The following is an 18,332-nucleotide window of genomic DNA, read 5'->3' as shown; positions in this document are numbered from 1 at the left end:
TCAATTGAAAACATATGAGCGCCGCTCAAACAGAGAAACTCAGTCAAATACCTACAGTTAAAAAACACCACACAACCAAGAGTGCTTTTTTCCTGAATACCATCACGATTGAAAATGTGACTGATTTCATAATGACAGTTCCATAAAAAATTAATTAACATCAAGTCGCTTACATTTTAGATGCAATATTGGCTGTTTTTGTTCTATTTCAGCAGCGAAAATATTTCCAAGACCACAGCAGAACCGTAACCCGTCTCACAGCAACAGTGTGTTACTGAATGATTCAGCGTTTTGAATGAATCGGTTGTATCAAAGATTCAATGACCTGTTCATAAACGACTGCCTCATTCTTGAATGAATCAGCCGTTTGAACGAATCGACTCAATGACTCACTCATTAAGACCAGCGGCCGCCTACTGGCAGTTTAGTTTCATGTTTAAACATTCTTTCCAACATTTCTTATTTGCATTCCAAAAAATATTTAAAACAATCTCATAACATTATTTAACGCAGTTGTACTAAGTTGTACTTATTTAATTTGATTGTTAACAGCCCTACAGTGTCTTATTCTAATTTAATGTATTGATCAAATTTAAGAATATAAAAGGAAAGCTGAAGCATAGCCTATAAGATTAGGGGGAAAATAAAAGGTAAAAATATCATAAATTTGCAGATTTAAATACGTCAAAGCTGATTGAACACTGGTGAGAATATTGCTTCAGAATGATATTTAACTCTGCAGATCACCCTGATAGATTTGAAAGTCAGAATGTAAACTGGGCCACAGATGGGAAGCACAATTACATTAACCCAAAACTAACTTAATTAAAAAACAGTATGGGCTGTGGCATTTTAATTATTATAATAATATAGACATTAAGTATTAAAAGTAAAACAATTTACTCTCTTAAAGTACATTTAAAATCAGGTACTTTTTACTCTTTACTTCAGTAGGGTTGTCACTGTGGTACTTCTACTTTTACTAAAGTAAATATGTCTATTTATTTGCACATTTAATTAAGTACAGAGATTCAGTACTTCCTCCACCACTGGCTAAAACTAATGGACTGCGTTCAAAAACTGAAAAATGCTGTCTCTGCAGGCAGCATACGGAGGAAGGCAACAAGGCATGTCCAAAACCAATGATAGGTTCACATCCATCTAATGAGATGTATCCTTCACTGCCTTTGCCATCCCACAATTCTGCATGTTCAATTCTGTGATAGTAGAACTAAAATATAAAGATGCCATCGTTTGGTGGTCCGTTTATCTTTTGAATCCATTTCTAGTGAAAGTAGTATTGCAGTATAAAATATACGCTTCGTTACCACCAACTCCCATTTCGTTGTAGATCATTTAACCGTTAGAAGTCTGTCTGAAATCAGTATCAGGAGGTACCTTTGTGCGCAAACGCTGCCTGTAAAGTCATTGCCTGATAGGGCGGCCAGGCAACAAGTCAGCTGCCTAAGCTTTCCATAGAATCTGGCCTAGAAATCCATAATGCTCCATGCTCCAGCTCACCTTGAATAGTAGTGGGGGGGCAGACGATGAGTGTTTGCTGGAAAGGTTCAGTCTGAGCACACAGCTGTGCGGGGCGGGTCTGCATGGGGATGCTGGGTTGGGCCAGGCCTGGGATGTTTATGGTAGCCTGCTGGTAAAGGGCTGGCTGGTAGTTGAGGAGAGGAACGGCTCCAGCAGCAGACGGAACCTGGCTGTGCTGATTAAGCTGGCTACTGAAGGTCACAGTCAGGTTTCCTGCAGTTCCAGGAACAGCGTTAGCAGCAAACAGGGCCTTTCCACTGTCAAAGCTGCTGTTCCTTCTCTTGCAGATATCCATGTTCTGGAAGCACGACTTCACACTACAAAAATCAAACGACAACCAATTTAAAAACACATATCTCTCAAAATGCAAAAAAAGCTAGAATTCCATGTCTTCTCCAAAAGGACATACTGAGAGCTGTGCGGGAAGTTCAGCAAGTGGCTCATGGTCACAAACGGATGTGCCAGGGTCTTTGTGGGTGTGATTCTTTTATCAGCGTCCAGTCTCAGCATCCTTTTCAGCAGGTCAATCAACTCCCGTCGGTCCGCCTTCTCCGCCAACATGTCCGTCCCTTCTAAATGAGTAGGCAGATTGACCTGGAAACCGATCAATCAAATAAGAGGTTTAGTATTAGACGTCTAGCATTGACGCATTCCATCCTAGACATGTATTTCTAATTACCTGCATCATGTCATCTAAACAATTGAAGATGTATTTTCTCGCTTCTTTGGACTTGATGCCCATTTCAGCCTCATGTTCAGATGGGGTCTAGAAAAATACACAAGTGTCAGCCTAGTAAAATATTCACCAAAGAGTAACTGTTCTGTCATTCACCATTAGATTTGCTTCTCAAAAAAACAACGAGTACTGACTTTTAATCTCCAAAGTGGATAGCTGGAGTCTGGTCCTCTGTTGAAGAAGCGGCTTGTCTTTGTGCCAGCACTCAACAGGTACTCTGGAGGCAATCCCTGCGTCTGAGAAATGTACCGAATCTGGAGAGGAAAAATGAAAAGGTCAAGTCAAAGACTAGGGACGATTTCAACATGAAGGACCCGGAAACTGGATGAACTAACCATTTACAGTTTGGGAATATTCATTTTGACACGCTTTCTTGCGATTAGAACTATGATTGATTGCATTGAAACTGTTCCAGCTAGGGATGTGCGGTATACCGGTACTGGGAAAATACCGGTATATATTTTATTTCAAACGGTACAATATCATGATTCAGCTCATTTCGGTATATGCTGCTGTTCTGAAGCTGTGACCAAAAATGACAGTAATTTTAAGTTGCTGTTATCATAAAAAAAATCCTAAATGCAAGTGATCATCACCATGTGCCATGTCATGCAGTAAGCATGTTATACTTCAGCTTCCACACTCAGCACAAACACTTGGATATGCGCCTAATAATAGCGCACATTTATTTAGGTTAACGCGTTTCAAACAATAAGCCATATTCAAGGTCAATTGATGATGGGCGGACATTTGGATTTCCCGTTTGACATGCTGTAATTACCACAATGACCCGCCGTCAACAATCTGTCCCTCACAGCCTGCGTGACTTCCTGTGGAGGGTTTTTTTCTGACTAACAGGTTAATAAAATGTTGGTCGACTAAGCCTATTCTCTGCGACTAAAGTTTAGTCTACTATTAGGGGGCAGCCCTAGTTGAGGATTATTTTTCCACCTAATAATAACAACAGTAACATATGTGAGACCTGGTCATATTCTGAAGCTCCTGGATACAGCGGCCAGCCCAGAAAAAGCTCTGCAATCACACACCCCAGCGACCACATGTCAATGGCTTCACAGAATGGCAGACCCAGGATGATCTCGGGGGCTCTGAGAATAGAAAGTGAAAAAAAAAAATACAATTTCAATATTAAAATCTATGCATATAGGCCAGGGTTCCTCAAATCTTGCCCTGGAGGGCCAATGCGCTGCAGAGTTGATCAAACTCACCTACCTGTGATTTTCTAATGAACCTGAAGACATTGGCTAGCATGTTCAGGTGTGTTTGATTAGGGTTAAAGCTAAACTCTGCAGGAACGTGAATCCCGTGGGCCAGATTTGAGGATCCCTGATATAGGCTGTATTTCTTTTATCAAACATTTAGGATTTCATCGGGTAATCTCAACTACAGGGATGCATTGTCATTAAAACATTTTTACAGATTACAGATAATCCCTCCTCACCTGTAGTAACGAGACTGGAGGTAAGTCGAGCAAACGGCTTTGGAGACGTGACTGGCTGATCCAAAGTCGATAACCTTTACCCTGTAGGGCTGTCTGATGGGGTCCACCAGCATGATGTTCTCAGGCTTCAGATCAGCGTGGATGAGACCCAGGCTCTTCAGCTTCATCAGGGCCGTGGCCACCTGCTGCAGGATGGGGCGGATGTGCCTCAGAGGCAGTGGGCTGAATTTACTGTGCTTCAGGAAGTCGTAAAGGTTCTGCTCCAGCATTTCAAACACCAAGCATGTGTGGCCCTTGTGCTGGAAACACTCGTAGGAGCGCACAAAGTTGAACTCGTCGGCGTTCTCCGCACTGAGCCGGTTCAAAATGCTCACCTAGAAGAGGATCGATGATGAATAAGTGTCCACAATTAAGAAAAGGGGAAAACAATTTCTTAATTTAGTTTGAAACATGAAGTTTCTTAGAAATGTCTAGTGCTGCGTTCACACCAAACATGAATAGAACTTATTTTTTAAGGATATTTAAATATACATGCAGTGAAGATAATGTAGGAGTTGCCTGGACCACATTTGTGTGGTTATTAATGTTTAACATGTATTTTTAATGAAAATGAAAAGAGGCAGAGTGGTGTTTTATGACATTTCTCCTGGAGCGCCTTGAACGCGCGTCTATTTTGCTTCAAACACTCGATTTCTATGCGCATCCAATTTGCCTCGGACGCGGTAGACGCGATTTTGACGCTCTACTCACGTTTGGTGTGAACGCAGCATTAGGAATGTATACAAAGGACACTGAACTGTACGTCTGATCACGACTGCGATAACACGATAGGTTATTCGGCTACACAGAAGACGATGTAAGTTAATAAATAGACTGACAATTCAAAGAAGAATGGGCAATACGGTTCCATTTTTAAAATGCTTAAGGTGCCCTCAACTCTTTTTTCTCTCCGTGCCGTGATCATATTTTAATATTCATGTGTCTGTAATGAGTGTTGCAGGTCTGTGTTTTATCGGTTGTCTCCCAACAGCATAATTTTATGGGGCTTTGCAAACCTGTATTAATTCTAGTGTGGAATTTTTCTGCAATATTCACTCATCATGTGATCAGTTAAACAGGGCATTCTAGTCAATCTACTGCAGTATTTCCCCTCTCAATTAGTAAAAAATGTGGTTAACACCCGGTCATGCATAGGGGAAAATAAATACCGTCATGTACCGTGAAACCGATATCATTTAGAAAAATACCGTGATATAATTTTTTGGTCATACCACCCAGCACTAGTCCCACCTACCGCCGGCCCGAACAGATAATGAGGGCTTTAAAACTGCAGTGAGAGAATGCTTTAAAAATCTGACAAAACGGAAAAGAGCAGAGTGTCAAGACGCGTTTAACTACCTTGATATAAACACGCCACAGGAAACTGAAAATGCAAAGCTTTTTTTATTTTATTTAAAGTGACACTGAGTAAAAAAAACAAGAAAATGATTAGGAAATCCTATTTGGCTGTGCCGGTGCTATGAAAATCTATCAGGGCTATAGCCCCAGCAAGCCTTTTGGTAACGATTATAATCAATGAAGCTGCCATAATGTGATATCTACACTGCCAGCAACCTTGTTCATAGTACAACAAGATTGACAAGAAAGACCACAGCAGCATTAAATGTGTCTAATGATATGGGAGGGAGGAAGGACACTTGTGTTCCAAGTTTTGCCCTTTTGAAATCAAACTGTCTTTTGTTATTGTGTAGGCTATAATACACTGTAAGTATCTGTTAATGGCAAATGTATGCATCTTCCTAAATCAATAATATAAATATGATTCAGCACAATTACATTACATAACTTTAACAAAAGGAGCGTAATGTATAGTCAGCGTTGACTTTTTCACTAGGCTGTTGGTAAGCTTGTTCTTTGTAAAACTGCTTAAAACAATATGTATTGTAAAAACAAATATATTGAATTATTAACAACTGTAGTTTGCAGTCTGAAATGTATAGACTGGGAACTTTGTCTTATTAGATAAAAACATGGACAAAATTCTCTTTTGTGGACATTTGCAGCTGAACAAATATATGATATAAAATCGCAGTACTTTATTGTGATACTCAGCATAATTAAAAAACTTAAGATTTCATCGCATCGTGGGGCCTCTGGTGGTTCTAACCCACTACAGAAACACAGATACTACCAGAACATACCTCGATCTGTCCTTGACGTGCATATGATGGATGGTTCTTCAGGATTTTGATGGCCACAATCTCATTAGTTCCTCTTTTCCAGCACTTGGCCACCTGCCCAAATGTGCCCCGGCCGAGAAACTCAAGAACTTCGTAGCTGTTGGAGACGGAGCAGAGGATCTCGTGTTGGACCAGCTGGTAGTCCCCTTCCCCATTGGAGCTGCTGCTTTTGGTGGTGGGGGCCGAGTGGGGGATGGACTGGGCGGTGGTTCCTGTTCCTCCCGTACGTGCGGAGAAGGCAGGAGCTGAAAGCTCCTCCAGAATCTGAACGCTGCCGCTACCACTTCCGCCTCCACCGGAACTCTCCACTTCCTCATTCTTCCTCTTCACACCGTACCTGTGCCCACGAGAAGAGTGGGAATCCGAGTGGTGGGTGTTGTGAGAGGTCCTGCGACTGGACCCACGCGGGAGGCTCCCAGTGCTGTCTGCAGCACGGACCACAACCTGGCCCCGGGACGCTGGGGGGAAGACCAGGCCGGAGGTGCCGAAAGGGAGGCCCGCTGCGGGGTTGAAGCTGTACTGGCCCACAGAACTATAGGCTTCATTGGAAGCATCCCAAGCACAGCTCTCCACCTTCATTTTTTTCACCCTGCAGAAGGCACTGGAAGACACAGATGGAGGGGAGAAAACCTGCAGCTGTGAAGCCATGCCTGTGAATATTGGATAAATAAGATTTGGCATTGTTGAAAACAGAAAGAACAAAAAAAACACTTTCAAATAACAACACTGATATCAACACGGGTGTACCATCACAAACAAATTATGCTTTTCCACGGCATGGAACAGTTTGGTACGGCTCGCTTTGGCGCGTCTCCACGGCACGGGACAGTTCGGTACTGCTCGCTTTGGCGCGTTTCCACGGCGCGGTACAGTTCGGTACGGCTCGCTTTGGCGCGTCTCCACGGCACGGTACAGTTCGGTACGGCTCGCTTTGGCGGGTTTCCACGGCGCGGTACAGTTCGGTACGGCTCGCTTTGGCGCGTTTCCACTGCACGGTACAGTTTGGTTCGGTACTGCTCGCTTTGGCACGCATCCACGGCACGGTACGGCACTGCTCGCTTTGGCGCGTCTCCACGGCACGGTACAGTTCGGTACTGCTCGCTTTGGCACGTCTCCACGGCATGGTACAGTTCGGTACGGCTCGCTTTGGCACGTCTCCACGACATGGTACAGTTCGGTACGGCTCGCTTTGGCACGTCTCCACGACATGGTACAGTTCGGTACGGCTCGCTTTGGCGGGTTTCCACGGCGCGGTACAGTTTGGTACTGCTCGCTTTGGCACGTCTCCACGGCATGGTACAGTTCGGTACGGCTCGCTTTGGCACGTCTCCACGGCATGGTACAGTTCGGTACGGCTCGCTTTGGCACGTCTCCACGACATGGTACAGTTCGGTACGGCTCGCTTTGGCGGGTTTCCACGGCGCGGTACAGTTCGGTACGGCTCGCTTTGGCGCGTCTCCACGGCATGGTACAGTTCGGTACGGCTCGCTTTGGCACGTCTCCACGGCATGGTACAGTTCGGTACGGCTCGCTTTGGCACGTCTCCACGGCATGGTACAGTTCGGTACGGCTCGCTTTGGCACGTCTCCACGACATGGTACAGTTCGGTACGGCTCGCTTTGGCGGGTTTCCACGGCGCGGTACAGTTCGGTACGGCTCGCTTTGGCGCGTTTCCGTGGCACGGTACAGTTCGGTTCGGTACGGCTCGCTTTGGCGGGTTTCCGCGGCACGGCACAGTTCGGTACGGCTCGCTTTGTCGCGTTTCCACGGCACGTTACAGTTCATTACGGCTCGCTTTGTCGCGTTTCCACGGCACGGTACAGTTCGGTACGGCTCGCTTTGGCACGTCTCCACGGCATGGTACAGTTCGGTACGGCTCGCTTTGGCGGGTTTCCACGGCGCGGTACAGTTCGGTACGGCTCGCTTTGGCGCGTTTCCGCGGCACGGTACAGTTCGGTTCGGTAAGGCTCGCTTTGGCGGGTTTCCGCGGCACGGCACAGTTCGGTACGGCTCGCTTTGTCGCGTTTCCACGGCACGTTACAGTTCATTACGGCTCGCTTTGTCGCGTTTCCACGGCACGGTACAGTTCGGTACGGCTCGCTTTGGCGCGTCTCCACGGCACGGGACAGTTCGGTACTGCTCGCTTTGGCGCGTTTCCACGGCGCGGTACAGTTCGGTACGGCTCGCTTTGGCACGTCTCCACGACATGGTACAGTTCGGTACGGCTCGCTTTGGCGGGTTTCCACGGCGCGGTACAGTTCGGTACTGCTCGCTTTGGCACGTCTCCACGGCATGGTACAGTTCGGTACGGCTCGCTTTGGCACGTCTCCACGGCATGGTACAGTTCGGTACGGCTCGCTTTGGCACGTCTCCACGGCATGGTACAGTTCGGTACGGCTCGCTTTGGCACGTCTCCACGACATGGTACAGTTCGGTACGGCTCGCTTTGGCGGGTTTCCACGGCGCGGTACAGTTCGGTACGGCTCGCTTTGGCGCGTTTCCGTGGCACGGTACAGTTCGGTTCGGTACGGCTCGCTTTGGCGGGTTTCCGCGGCACGGCACAGTTCGGTACGGCTCGCTTTGTCGCGTTTCCACGGCACGTTACAGTTCATTACGGCTCGCTTTGTCGCGTTTCCACGGCACGGTACAGTTCGGTACGGCTCGCTTTGGCACGTCTCCACGGCATGGTACAGTTCGGTACGGCTCGCTTTGGCGGGTTTCCACGGCGCGGTACAGTTCGGTACGGCTCGCTTTGGCGCGTTTCCGCTGCACGGTACAGTTCGGTTCGGTACGGCTCGCTTTGGCGGGTTTCCGCGGCACGGCACAGTTCGGTACGGCTCGCTTTGTCGCGTTTCCACGGCACGTTACAGTTCATTACGGCTCGCTTTGTCGCGTTTCCACGGCACGGTACAGTTCGGTACGGCTCGCTTTGTCGCGTTTCCACGGCACGGTACAGTTCATTACGGCTCGCTTTGTCGCGTTTCCACGGCACGTTACAGTTCATTACGGCTCGTTTCCACGGCACGGTACAGTTCGGTACAGCTCGCCTTGGCGGGTTTCCACTGCACGGCACAGTTCGGTATGGCTCGCTTTGTCGCATTTTCCACGGCGCGGTACAGTTCTGCAGATCACTGATTGTTCCGAAAAAATCATCACTACCATTATATACTTTTGTGACAGTGATATAGCGATTGAGACTCTAAACACATTGCTAAATACAAGATTACTTTACCCTTGTAAGCCGTCGAGCAAATCAAGTGATGTCGTCATTTGCGCTTTGTTGTACGAGTGCCTAAGGCTCTTTGCTTTTAGCAGTATTTTGCTTTGCTGCCATAAGCCTCCTTCAACTACAAACTTCTTTGTCTTGTAGTTAAAAACATCCACATGCCGAGAAGTAGAGGCTTCATATGCTGCTTAATGTTGATGATCGCGTTATTTTACATATGCATCAGCTTACATATGAGTTTGTTTGTTTCTGCATCGTCTTCACATGTCTTTTGATCAGGAGATTCTGTACTCATTCAGGAGAGGCGCAATAGCACCACCTACCGTATAACAGAAAATATCGTCAATGACTATATAAATATCGAGATAAAAAAATCACTCGGCTCTTGACTGAATAATGTTTAATAAGGGTTAATCTGTATTTCTATGCAGTGATATATATAATTGTATGCAGACTATGCAGTGATATTTTATTTGCATTTGTATGTTTTTTCTGCTGCATTTAATTGTGCGGTTGCTCGTAATTTGATTATTTGTTGATATTTTGTTACTGACTGTCACTAACAAAATAAAAAAATTTATGAGTTAAGCTAATAGTTTTTGAGTCATAACCTTATTTATTAAGGTTATATCGATCAAAAACAATAACTAGGCCTATTTAATTTATTACTTTTTTGTGGTGGGGCCGGTGAAATTTTTTGGCAGGGCAAGTAAAAATTTAACCACTGGCCAAACTGGCATTGAGCCCTGAAGTATATATATTTTAAAAAACACACACAAACACACAAAAAAAAACACAGACGAGCGAGCTCCATGTAGTAACTTTAGCAGTAAAAATATTGAAGAGGAACAGAGGTGGTGACAATCCTAAACAGGCAAAAATTTGGGATTTTTATCTTAAAAGCAGCAAAATCCAGACAAACAACTCAAGCAAAGCCAGCCTCTGTTGTGTTGTGAATAGTTGTGTGATGTGTAAATAAATGTTTATATTTATTTACCAAATGTATGTGCACTCTTGTAATTTCAGCTCACTCTGGAAATGCAACGATACAAACAACCACATATTCATAACACGCCCACTCCGCGACACTAATAGTTTCGGGAGGTCTACCTTAAATGTGTAGGATTTCCTTTATTTATTGAACGTGTATTTTTATTCATTACCAACTACCAAGCTATTGTCTCAAAGCAAGTAGATTTGGGGGTGGTTAAATAATGTAATAAATAATAAAAGAGAAAAATCTGTGACAATAGCTAAATAATTATTATATAGAGATGTTGCTCCTTAAACTAGGAAGATCAATTGTGAGGCATGTTTCATCCCATATCTGTGTAATACCTTCACCCAGGGGGTTCAACGAGAAATAATTAAAAAGAAAAACATTTATATTAATACATTTTGTGCATTTTTTTTAAACCAGTCTGGACCGAGGGTCTCTCTTTCTGTCTGAAATCCCCTGATTCACACAAGCACATTTTCACTGAGGCAGAGGAGCGTCGTATCTAAACATTTAAATCAAATAAAAACATCAAAACTGAACCGAAATATCAAAGATTACCCACGACCTACAAGGTTGCAAGTCGTAAATTGTCTTTTAATCGAGTTTTACAGTGATACCAAAACGCTGTGTTTACAACCACTAAACGACTCCACCCTTTTCGAGAAAACTGAGCTATTGTCACTAAGCAAACACAAAAATAAACACATTTCCTCAAAAGTACTTTGTTTATTCCTTGATATGTGAACATTAATATCGCAGTCCTTGAATTTAGTGACATTGTTGCCGATACCCTCGAATGCTGACGTTATAAGTTCACTGACGTTACATTATATCATATGTCGGCTGATAAGCAACCAATCGTTAAAATTAGTCACAATATAACATATTAAATGCAAAACTAAAATGAAAGCATCACAATAAATAGGGGGAAAATAATTGGGAAAATGACCAGAGCTCAGCAAAACTAATCCCCTTGACAAAAGCACATTCAAAAGCATTATATGTCAACATTAGTGTCATTAAAGACACTCTGTGGATATATATATATTGATATTATGGATGCTTATTGCTATATTAATACCTGAGCGTGTTGTTGATCCTTGTGCCTGGGACAGAGGAGAGCTTTAAATCCCTCGGATCTGGATTCTAGGCCTTCATTGTTACCCCGGCCCAACAGTTAACTCGAAAATAAACAGCGATCGGTATATAAATACAGCTCCATCAGCCACTGTGAAGTGTGACCGGTGCCACTGCTCACAAAATCGTCGATTTCTGTCCTTGTACTACAAATAAACCTGATTAAAATCCAGGGAGAAAGAGGCTTCGTGCGCCCCGGAACACCCGAAGCCCGATTATCAGCTGCTTCAGTCAGGCTTCCTGTCCACGGGCGCAGGACTGCGCATGCGCACACGGCTTTACACGTTTTGTAACGCACTGAGATTAGCAATTGTGCAACTGTTGATGATGGGGAAAAACCGTGCTGCTGCTCAGCATGTTTCCCGTTTCTACTGAAAACACGCTATTGACGTACACGGACTATTTCACTTCAACTGTAATGGAATATATTAGACAACCATGCCATTTTTATAACGTATCATTAATGAATTATGATACGTAATCGTACAATATACACTTGGGATTAAATTATTCAACCCCACAGTGACAGACACTTTTAAATCGCCCTGTGGTGAAAATAAAGTTGCTAATGTTGTTTGTATCATGTCTGTTTGTGTTTTTTTTTTTTTTTTTTGCTTTAAGACAAACCAGGTGCAAAGTCACAAGTCAACACCATTGCTGAGTATTTTCTCAAAAAACTGCAGTGATCTAGAAATCTCAAAAATCGAGGCTAACATAACTATAACCGCTCTGAAGCAGGGGAGTCTCAAGAGAAGCACTATCCTGGTATATTTTTCTGTTGATATGAAAAATCGATTATTTAGCAAGTTTTTTGAATTTAGCATTTTTTTTATGTCATTACATTGTTTGGAGCATAAGAAACAAATGGAAGAAAAAAACATTTTTGAAAAATATTTTATTCAAATGCTATGATATGTCCTCTGTAGTTGACACCGGGACTCAGTTGTTTAAAAAATAAAATGACATGAAATTGCATGTATAAGCAAAACAATGGGATTTATTACACCAATCAATTTTTAGGTTTAGGTTTTTTTTAAACAAACTTTGTTTAAAGATGATTCTGAACTATATTATGACAGATAAAATGTATGAATTGATATACCATTTTACTTTAAGCAATATGTGTGTAAAATGCCCATACTTGCGTATTAAGCCTGTGGGAACTCTATGATGACACTTAATTAGCTTTAGACTTGTGACACATGGATAAATTTAGCTTATGCGTGTGCTGAAGTTGAGTAGCCAATATGGCCAAGACAAAAGAGCTCGCACAAAAGCTAAGAGAAGATTTATTTTCTATTTCATAATTCCTATACATCAAAAAGGCTATGGCTGCGAGAACATTTCCAAGACATACCATAGCAAAACTTCCAGGGCATGGAAGAAAAAGTACAATTACATCAAGGGGAATAAGATCTGAGACGCTGAGAAAAAAACCTGGATTACTGCCAAAGACTTGTTAGATGACCTGATAAAAGAAGGAAAAAACATTTCAGTGCAGACTATAAGAACACTAAGCAAGCATTGACCCTATGTGCGGACACCTCGACAAACGCCACTCTCGACCTGGGCTCTGATAATGCATTACTAATGTTAGCAATGACGACTCGCCGTTTTTATTTACAAAACAATTCCTTAACGTTACCTTTTCAATTCAATGACCCACCTCCTCCATCTGCGCAAACCTAACGTTACTTTGCACGAACATGCATAACTTTGTTCGACTGTCATGAATATTTGAAAATGTCCATTTACATTAAGTACAAATTAGCCAAACATAGATGAACCTTACCTGTCCAGGAGAAAATTAGCAACGTTGGCATCAGTCTTCAAATTATTCTCCGTTTTCAGCCGTCTCCATCTTTCAAAGGCATATCTCTTATACAAATCCTTGTTTTATTTCGGACACTGTCACAACGTTTTTCTGATTCATAACGAGGTCGTTTAGGTTTCGTAAAGTTAGACATTGTTTATCCAAAAAGTTTGTAGCTGCAGCTGTGGTAACTAGAGCAGAGCTGGCAACCCGAATGCAGAAACACTACTGACTTCGTGATTGGTAGATACTATAGGTGGAGGGTGGCGCTTCAGGCCAAAACACTACATGTCAACATCAACATCAGTTGAGGGCTGCAACTTCACTTTTAAAATGACAATATCTTGGCCGGACAACCGTTGTCAGTGATATAAGTATTTGAAATTAACATGATTTCTTAATGTCTAGTGACATATCAGGGCCATTTTATGATTAATTGAAATACATTTCTTACATACAGTTCCTTTAAAGGGATAGTTCACCCACAAATTAAAGAGGTCATCATTTACTCCCTCATGTTGTTCCAAACCTGACTTTCTCTCTTCTGTGGAACATAAAATACTTTTTTTTAGAAGAATGTTGGTAACCAAACAGTTTTGCTGCCCATTGACTTCCATTGTATTTTGTTTTCCATACAACGGAAGTCAATCGAAACCGAAACTGTTTAAGTTCCACAGAATAGAAAAAGTCATACAGGTTTGGAACAACATGAGGACAAGTTAATGCAGACTGAATTAACATTTTTGGGTGAACGATCACTTTAAGAGAAATAATTTTTTAACTGTTGACACAGTTCATTCTTCCATCCAACGGGTCTGTAGTGGCCAGTTCAGTCAAAACATAATAGAAGCTGGTATTCTCTTTCATCACATCAGAGAAGACACTGCTGGTTTCATTTCAAAGTGGTTTTCACCCAAAGCCTAATTCCATGAACTTCAGGAAAAAAACACATTCTTTCGGTGCATTGCCACAACAAGTGTCACCATCACCAGTCTCCTCAGCACTACAACTCCCAGAATCCTCTGTAACGACTGAGTCAAATCAGACACAATTATTTATTAATTATATTTAATGAATAATCCAGCAAACTCACTCTCCCAACAAAGGTTTGCTAACACCGGGCCTACAGGACACATGGAGACTGATCAGGTTTATGACCAGAAGGAATTTGAAGAGAGTTGAGACTATCACTTAAGTCTTAAACCCATATAGCCTTTACTTGAGAAATATATAAACATACTGTATATCCATCTCAGAATTTTTCTTTAATAGGGTTTGGTCTATGTATTAATTCAATCTCTGAGGGATTTATGTTTCAGAATGGCATACTATGGTTAACTAAAATCATGTGTATGGCATGTTTGGTCTCTACGAACTCCAAATGTCATTCCCCATTTGTTCATTTACATTACATTTTGCTAACTCTGTGCCACACTAGTATTATAAGAATCTTGAAGGTTCTTCTCTTTAGCACCCAATCAAATTACATATTCAAATGCCCTTCTAAAAGACAAAGGATCATAAACCTTTCCCTCTGAAAGCCTAAGTACGATTGCCTCACTGACCCCTAGGAGGAGAGGCTATCCTCAGAGGTTTAAAAGGCCCCCTGCACAGATCTAGCTCTTCTCTCTTGCACCTATGACCGGCACGCTGCATCTGCTGGCTTCCACCTGGCCAAGCCGGCCAGGCTGGTGGGCCTACAACACATCAAACCATGTGCAGCTTCCTCAACCATGACGGAGTCGAACTAACCATGCAAGTTCATCATATCTTCTTCAGTCAACGCAGAAGAAATCGATTGCAACTTCAACACCATCGGACCGAACTATTAAGACTTTCTTCAGTGACAGTATATCCGGACGCTCTTCAACATATTCGTCACTTTCACTTTCCATTCTACCCCATGTATGTGTGCTTGTGTGTATGTATTTTTGTTAGGCTACATACGCAACCAACTATACCAACCTGTGATACTCACCTGTGCTACTCTCCTGATCTTCACCTTCTCCAGTCTTCTGTCTTTCATCATCCGTCTTCAGCCGCCATTTTCCTGGGTCCAGGTCACCTGCTTCCTCTTCCCGATCTCCATCTGCATATACAAGTACCCTATTCATCATCTGCTAAGTCTTCATCAGATTTTCCAACTGCGGATATACTCATGCATTAAATAAAGAACTGTTACATGCACTTACCTTGTCTGTCTTCTTCTGTTGCATGACAACAAGGTTGTATCAAGTTATTTTAGATGGTGTTCTGAATGGAAGCTCAATTTAGTCCAGACCGAAAACATTTTTTAGTCCTGATCTGCTTGGCGTTCACTTTGGTATTTTAACAAAGAACCTAAAGATACCAAACCTAAAATCAAAGGGATGCGTTCACAACCTGATATTATGATATTTAATGATATTTTGACCAGCTGAGAACTCGTGAAGAGCTTATAAAATGTGTAAAGGAAAAGGAGTCAAAACAGCGGCAGGAGTCCAAACAAAGATCTACTGCGAAGAGACACGGTTCTGATGCCTGTACCGAACTGTGATGTGTAAGATCACGACTATGATGAGAAATAAAAAATTATGTCTTTTTTAGACATCATGCCCGTCCCAGTTCAGTTACATGTATTTGGTCCATGTTGTGTTCATATTTCATTCAAACCACACCAGAGTTCATTTGGAAGTGGACCGAGACCTCTGAAAAGATGGTGCGAACCAGTGTCTGGATGGTCAGCATTCACACTTATTAAAATGACCCAGGGTAACAGAGCAATCGCACCAGGATTCGTTTTAATCCAACCAAATATGCCAAGTGTGCTTGTTCGTAAATTCATAAATTGGCATAAGTTCTCTGGCGAAATATACGTAATAAAAGCTGACCAGTCTGGCTATGAACATATCCCCATGACTTTAGGTTCGGTATCTTTAGGTTCAGTGTTAAAATGTCAATGTGAAAGCTAATCGACTAAATGTTTTTTTTGGTTTTCGTCCGGACCAAACAAACCGAAATACAAGTGTGAACACACCATAAGTAAGAGCTTTCAGGTTATGCCTGCATAGTCTGGATTCAATCCTGGCCTAGTGTAGCACAAACCTGACTGTAGACAGAGACAACAAAGCCAGCTATAACACAGAAGTTTGTAAGCGCTCCCCCGAGGTTTCGGTCGGGCCATTGCCTCCCAATTACTTGATCCCAGATACTTGAAATGAGCCACAGTGACTTTACCGTGCACTTGAATCTCCCATTAGGGGATATCATATAAATTATTGGGGGAATATCAATTTGCGATGATAGTAGCCACCTAACTTGAGCTTCAAAAATAACATTAATTACAAATAACTACATATAATAGGCCTATAATATCTGAGGAAGACCACAAACAACAAAATGCCTGGGAAACATTTCATCATGAACGAGGCCATCAACATTTCAAGACATGAACATTCAGAAAAAAAGGTTCATTTAACAATATTTATGCCCAAGACCATACAGCAAATAGATGTGTTCTGTTCATTCTTGTTTTCATATCAGTGCCAAAACTAGTGACATGACATTATTGTTCTCTTTCATCATCTCGTGTTCAAGATCCACCAATGGGAAGGGCATCCGTACCTGACCTCTGCAGAAGCATCCAATTGCACCAAGTCTTGAAAGACAGACAGGAGCGTGCAGCCAATGCCCGGTAAGGCCCCGCCCCTTACCTGCGGCATATAATTGCCTGCACACGCTACTGTACTCCAGTTGACATTCGCTTCCCGCGATCTCTGCGTGTACACAGCTCGGTTGAATTGACGCTGCTCACTTATTGTCTGCAGGAGGATATATCCTTTCGATCAGCCTCCGCCAGGCGTGACAGTTCTATTCCGCCAGGTTTTCGGTGTCTGCTCTCGGAGCCGCCCAAGCTCTCTCGCGTTTTCCTGTCCCATGGCTGCCCGCCACGGATTTCCCTACGTTTTTCGCCGGTATGTCGCTCTCTATCCCTGCTTCCTCTGCCACCAACTTGTCACGGGCCTGCCCGGCCGCGTGTGGTGCGTTTATCGCCGATAAGGACCTTCACCCGTTCTGCGTGGTTTGCTTGGGCCTCAAGCATGCGGAAGAGGCCTTGGAGAATCCGGAGAACTGCAGCCACTGCCTTGTGCTGCCTAGGAAACTCCTGCGACGGCGCCTTAAAGTTGCTGCTACCCAGTGTGGCGAGCTCGACTTTTCGGACTCGGACATGGGACACGATGACAACAGCGTGCCACCGGGGGCCTCCCGGGATGCGACTTCTTTTGTTTGAGCTGACCAGCCTAACTCTGAGTTCCCCGAAGAGGACATCTTTGTGGGCAACCTCCTGCTCGCCGACGAACCGGGCGGGTCCGGTGACGACGACGACGCGGGCCTTCTCGGGGTCTCCGAGGACGTCTCCATCCCGCCCTCTGGTATTCCCCAGGCCAGCGCCCCCGCGGCCTCCCAGTCTATTCTCCTGGATGTTTGTGAGCGAGCGGCCGCTCGTCTCAATATTGAGTGGCCGGCTCCACAGAGCGCCACCGACCAGGAGGGAGACATTAATGATGGGAAAGTGTTGGGAGCGCCTCCCGGCCAAAGGAAACAACTCTTTCCCATCGTTCCAGCGTGTGCTAAGCACATTAAACATTACTGGAACGATCCGCTCGACTTCAAACACGGTCTTGCGGGCCTGGAGGTTAAGGACATGGCGGCTCTTGGCATGGTTGAGCCGCCCGCTATAGAGCCCTCTATCGCCAGGCACCTCATTCCAGCCCAGGGAGGGCTGCTCGCCCCCCCAAACCGGTTCTTCCTAACAAGATGGACCATTTTTCTGCCTCGGTACACCAGGCCGCCAACAAATTGACGGCCTTGGCTGTTAGAGCCCTTAACGTCTCTTCGCTCCTTTCTGCTTACCAGACGGAAATTCTGGACGACCTGGGCCAACAGCTCGACGAGGGATCTCCCTCCCCTTCACTATGGAAGGAGATCATCACGGTGAACGATCTTGTCCTCCGCAACGCTCGTCAGGCCGTCCAAGCCTGCGGGTGATCCATGGCGCTCTGGCTCAATCTGTCAGGCCTCCCGGACAGTGAGAAGAGACGCACCCCGGTAGAGCCCAGCCTAGCCCGGCGTCACTTTCATCAAGGCAAGGAAAGGAAAGGCCCCGCAACAAGCCCGGCCTGCAACGGCAGAGCAACCC

The 18,332-nt window shown here is 44.1% G+C and overlaps 1 protein-coding gene across 11 annotated transcripts in view; it reads right to left on the bottom strand.

The window, feature by feature from the left end:
- hipk1b (homeodomain interacting protein kinase 1b) overlaps positions 1–11,585 on the bottom strand; it is a 30,834-nt gene extending 19,249 nt beyond the window's left edge. For 8 of the 11 annotated variants that reach the window (XM_079844391.1, XM_079844399.1, XM_079844396.1 and 5 more), the window contains exons 1-8: positions 11,285–11,580; positions 5,939–6,627; positions 3,738–4,111; positions 3,261–3,384; positions 2,413–2,532; positions 2,222–2,308; positions 1,952–2,136; positions 1,522–1,859 (exon numbers count right to left, since the gene is read on the bottom strand). In XM_079844391.1, the coding sequence (XP_079700517.1) occupies positions 1,522–1,859; positions 1,952–2,136; positions 2,222–2,308; positions 2,413–2,532; positions 3,261–3,384; positions 3,738–4,111; positions 5,939–6,625 (1,915 nt within the window). In that variant the 5' untranslated portion in view covers positions 6,626–6,627; positions 11,285–11,580. Of the gene's footprint in view, positions 1–1,521; positions 1,860–1,951; positions 2,137–2,221; positions 2,309–2,412; positions 2,533–3,260; positions 3,385–3,737; positions 4,112–5,938; positions 6,628–11,284 lie in introns of all 11 variants that reach the window. The other 3 variants (XM_079844394.1, XM_079844393.1, XM_079844398.1) reach the window with 3 other exon arrangements.
- Positions 11,586–18,332: the final 6,747 nt, after the last annotated feature.

Source organism: Gobio gobio (genome assembly GCF_949357685.1).
Source record: "Gobio gobio genome assembly, chromosome: 19".
Taxonomy (NCBI): domain Eukaryota; kingdom Metazoa; phylum Chordata; class Actinopteri; order Cypriniformes; family Gobionidae; genus Gobio; species Gobio gobio.
The sequence above is the reverse complement of the archived record's forward strand: the minus strand, read 5'-3'. Positions and strand labels throughout refer to the sequence as shown.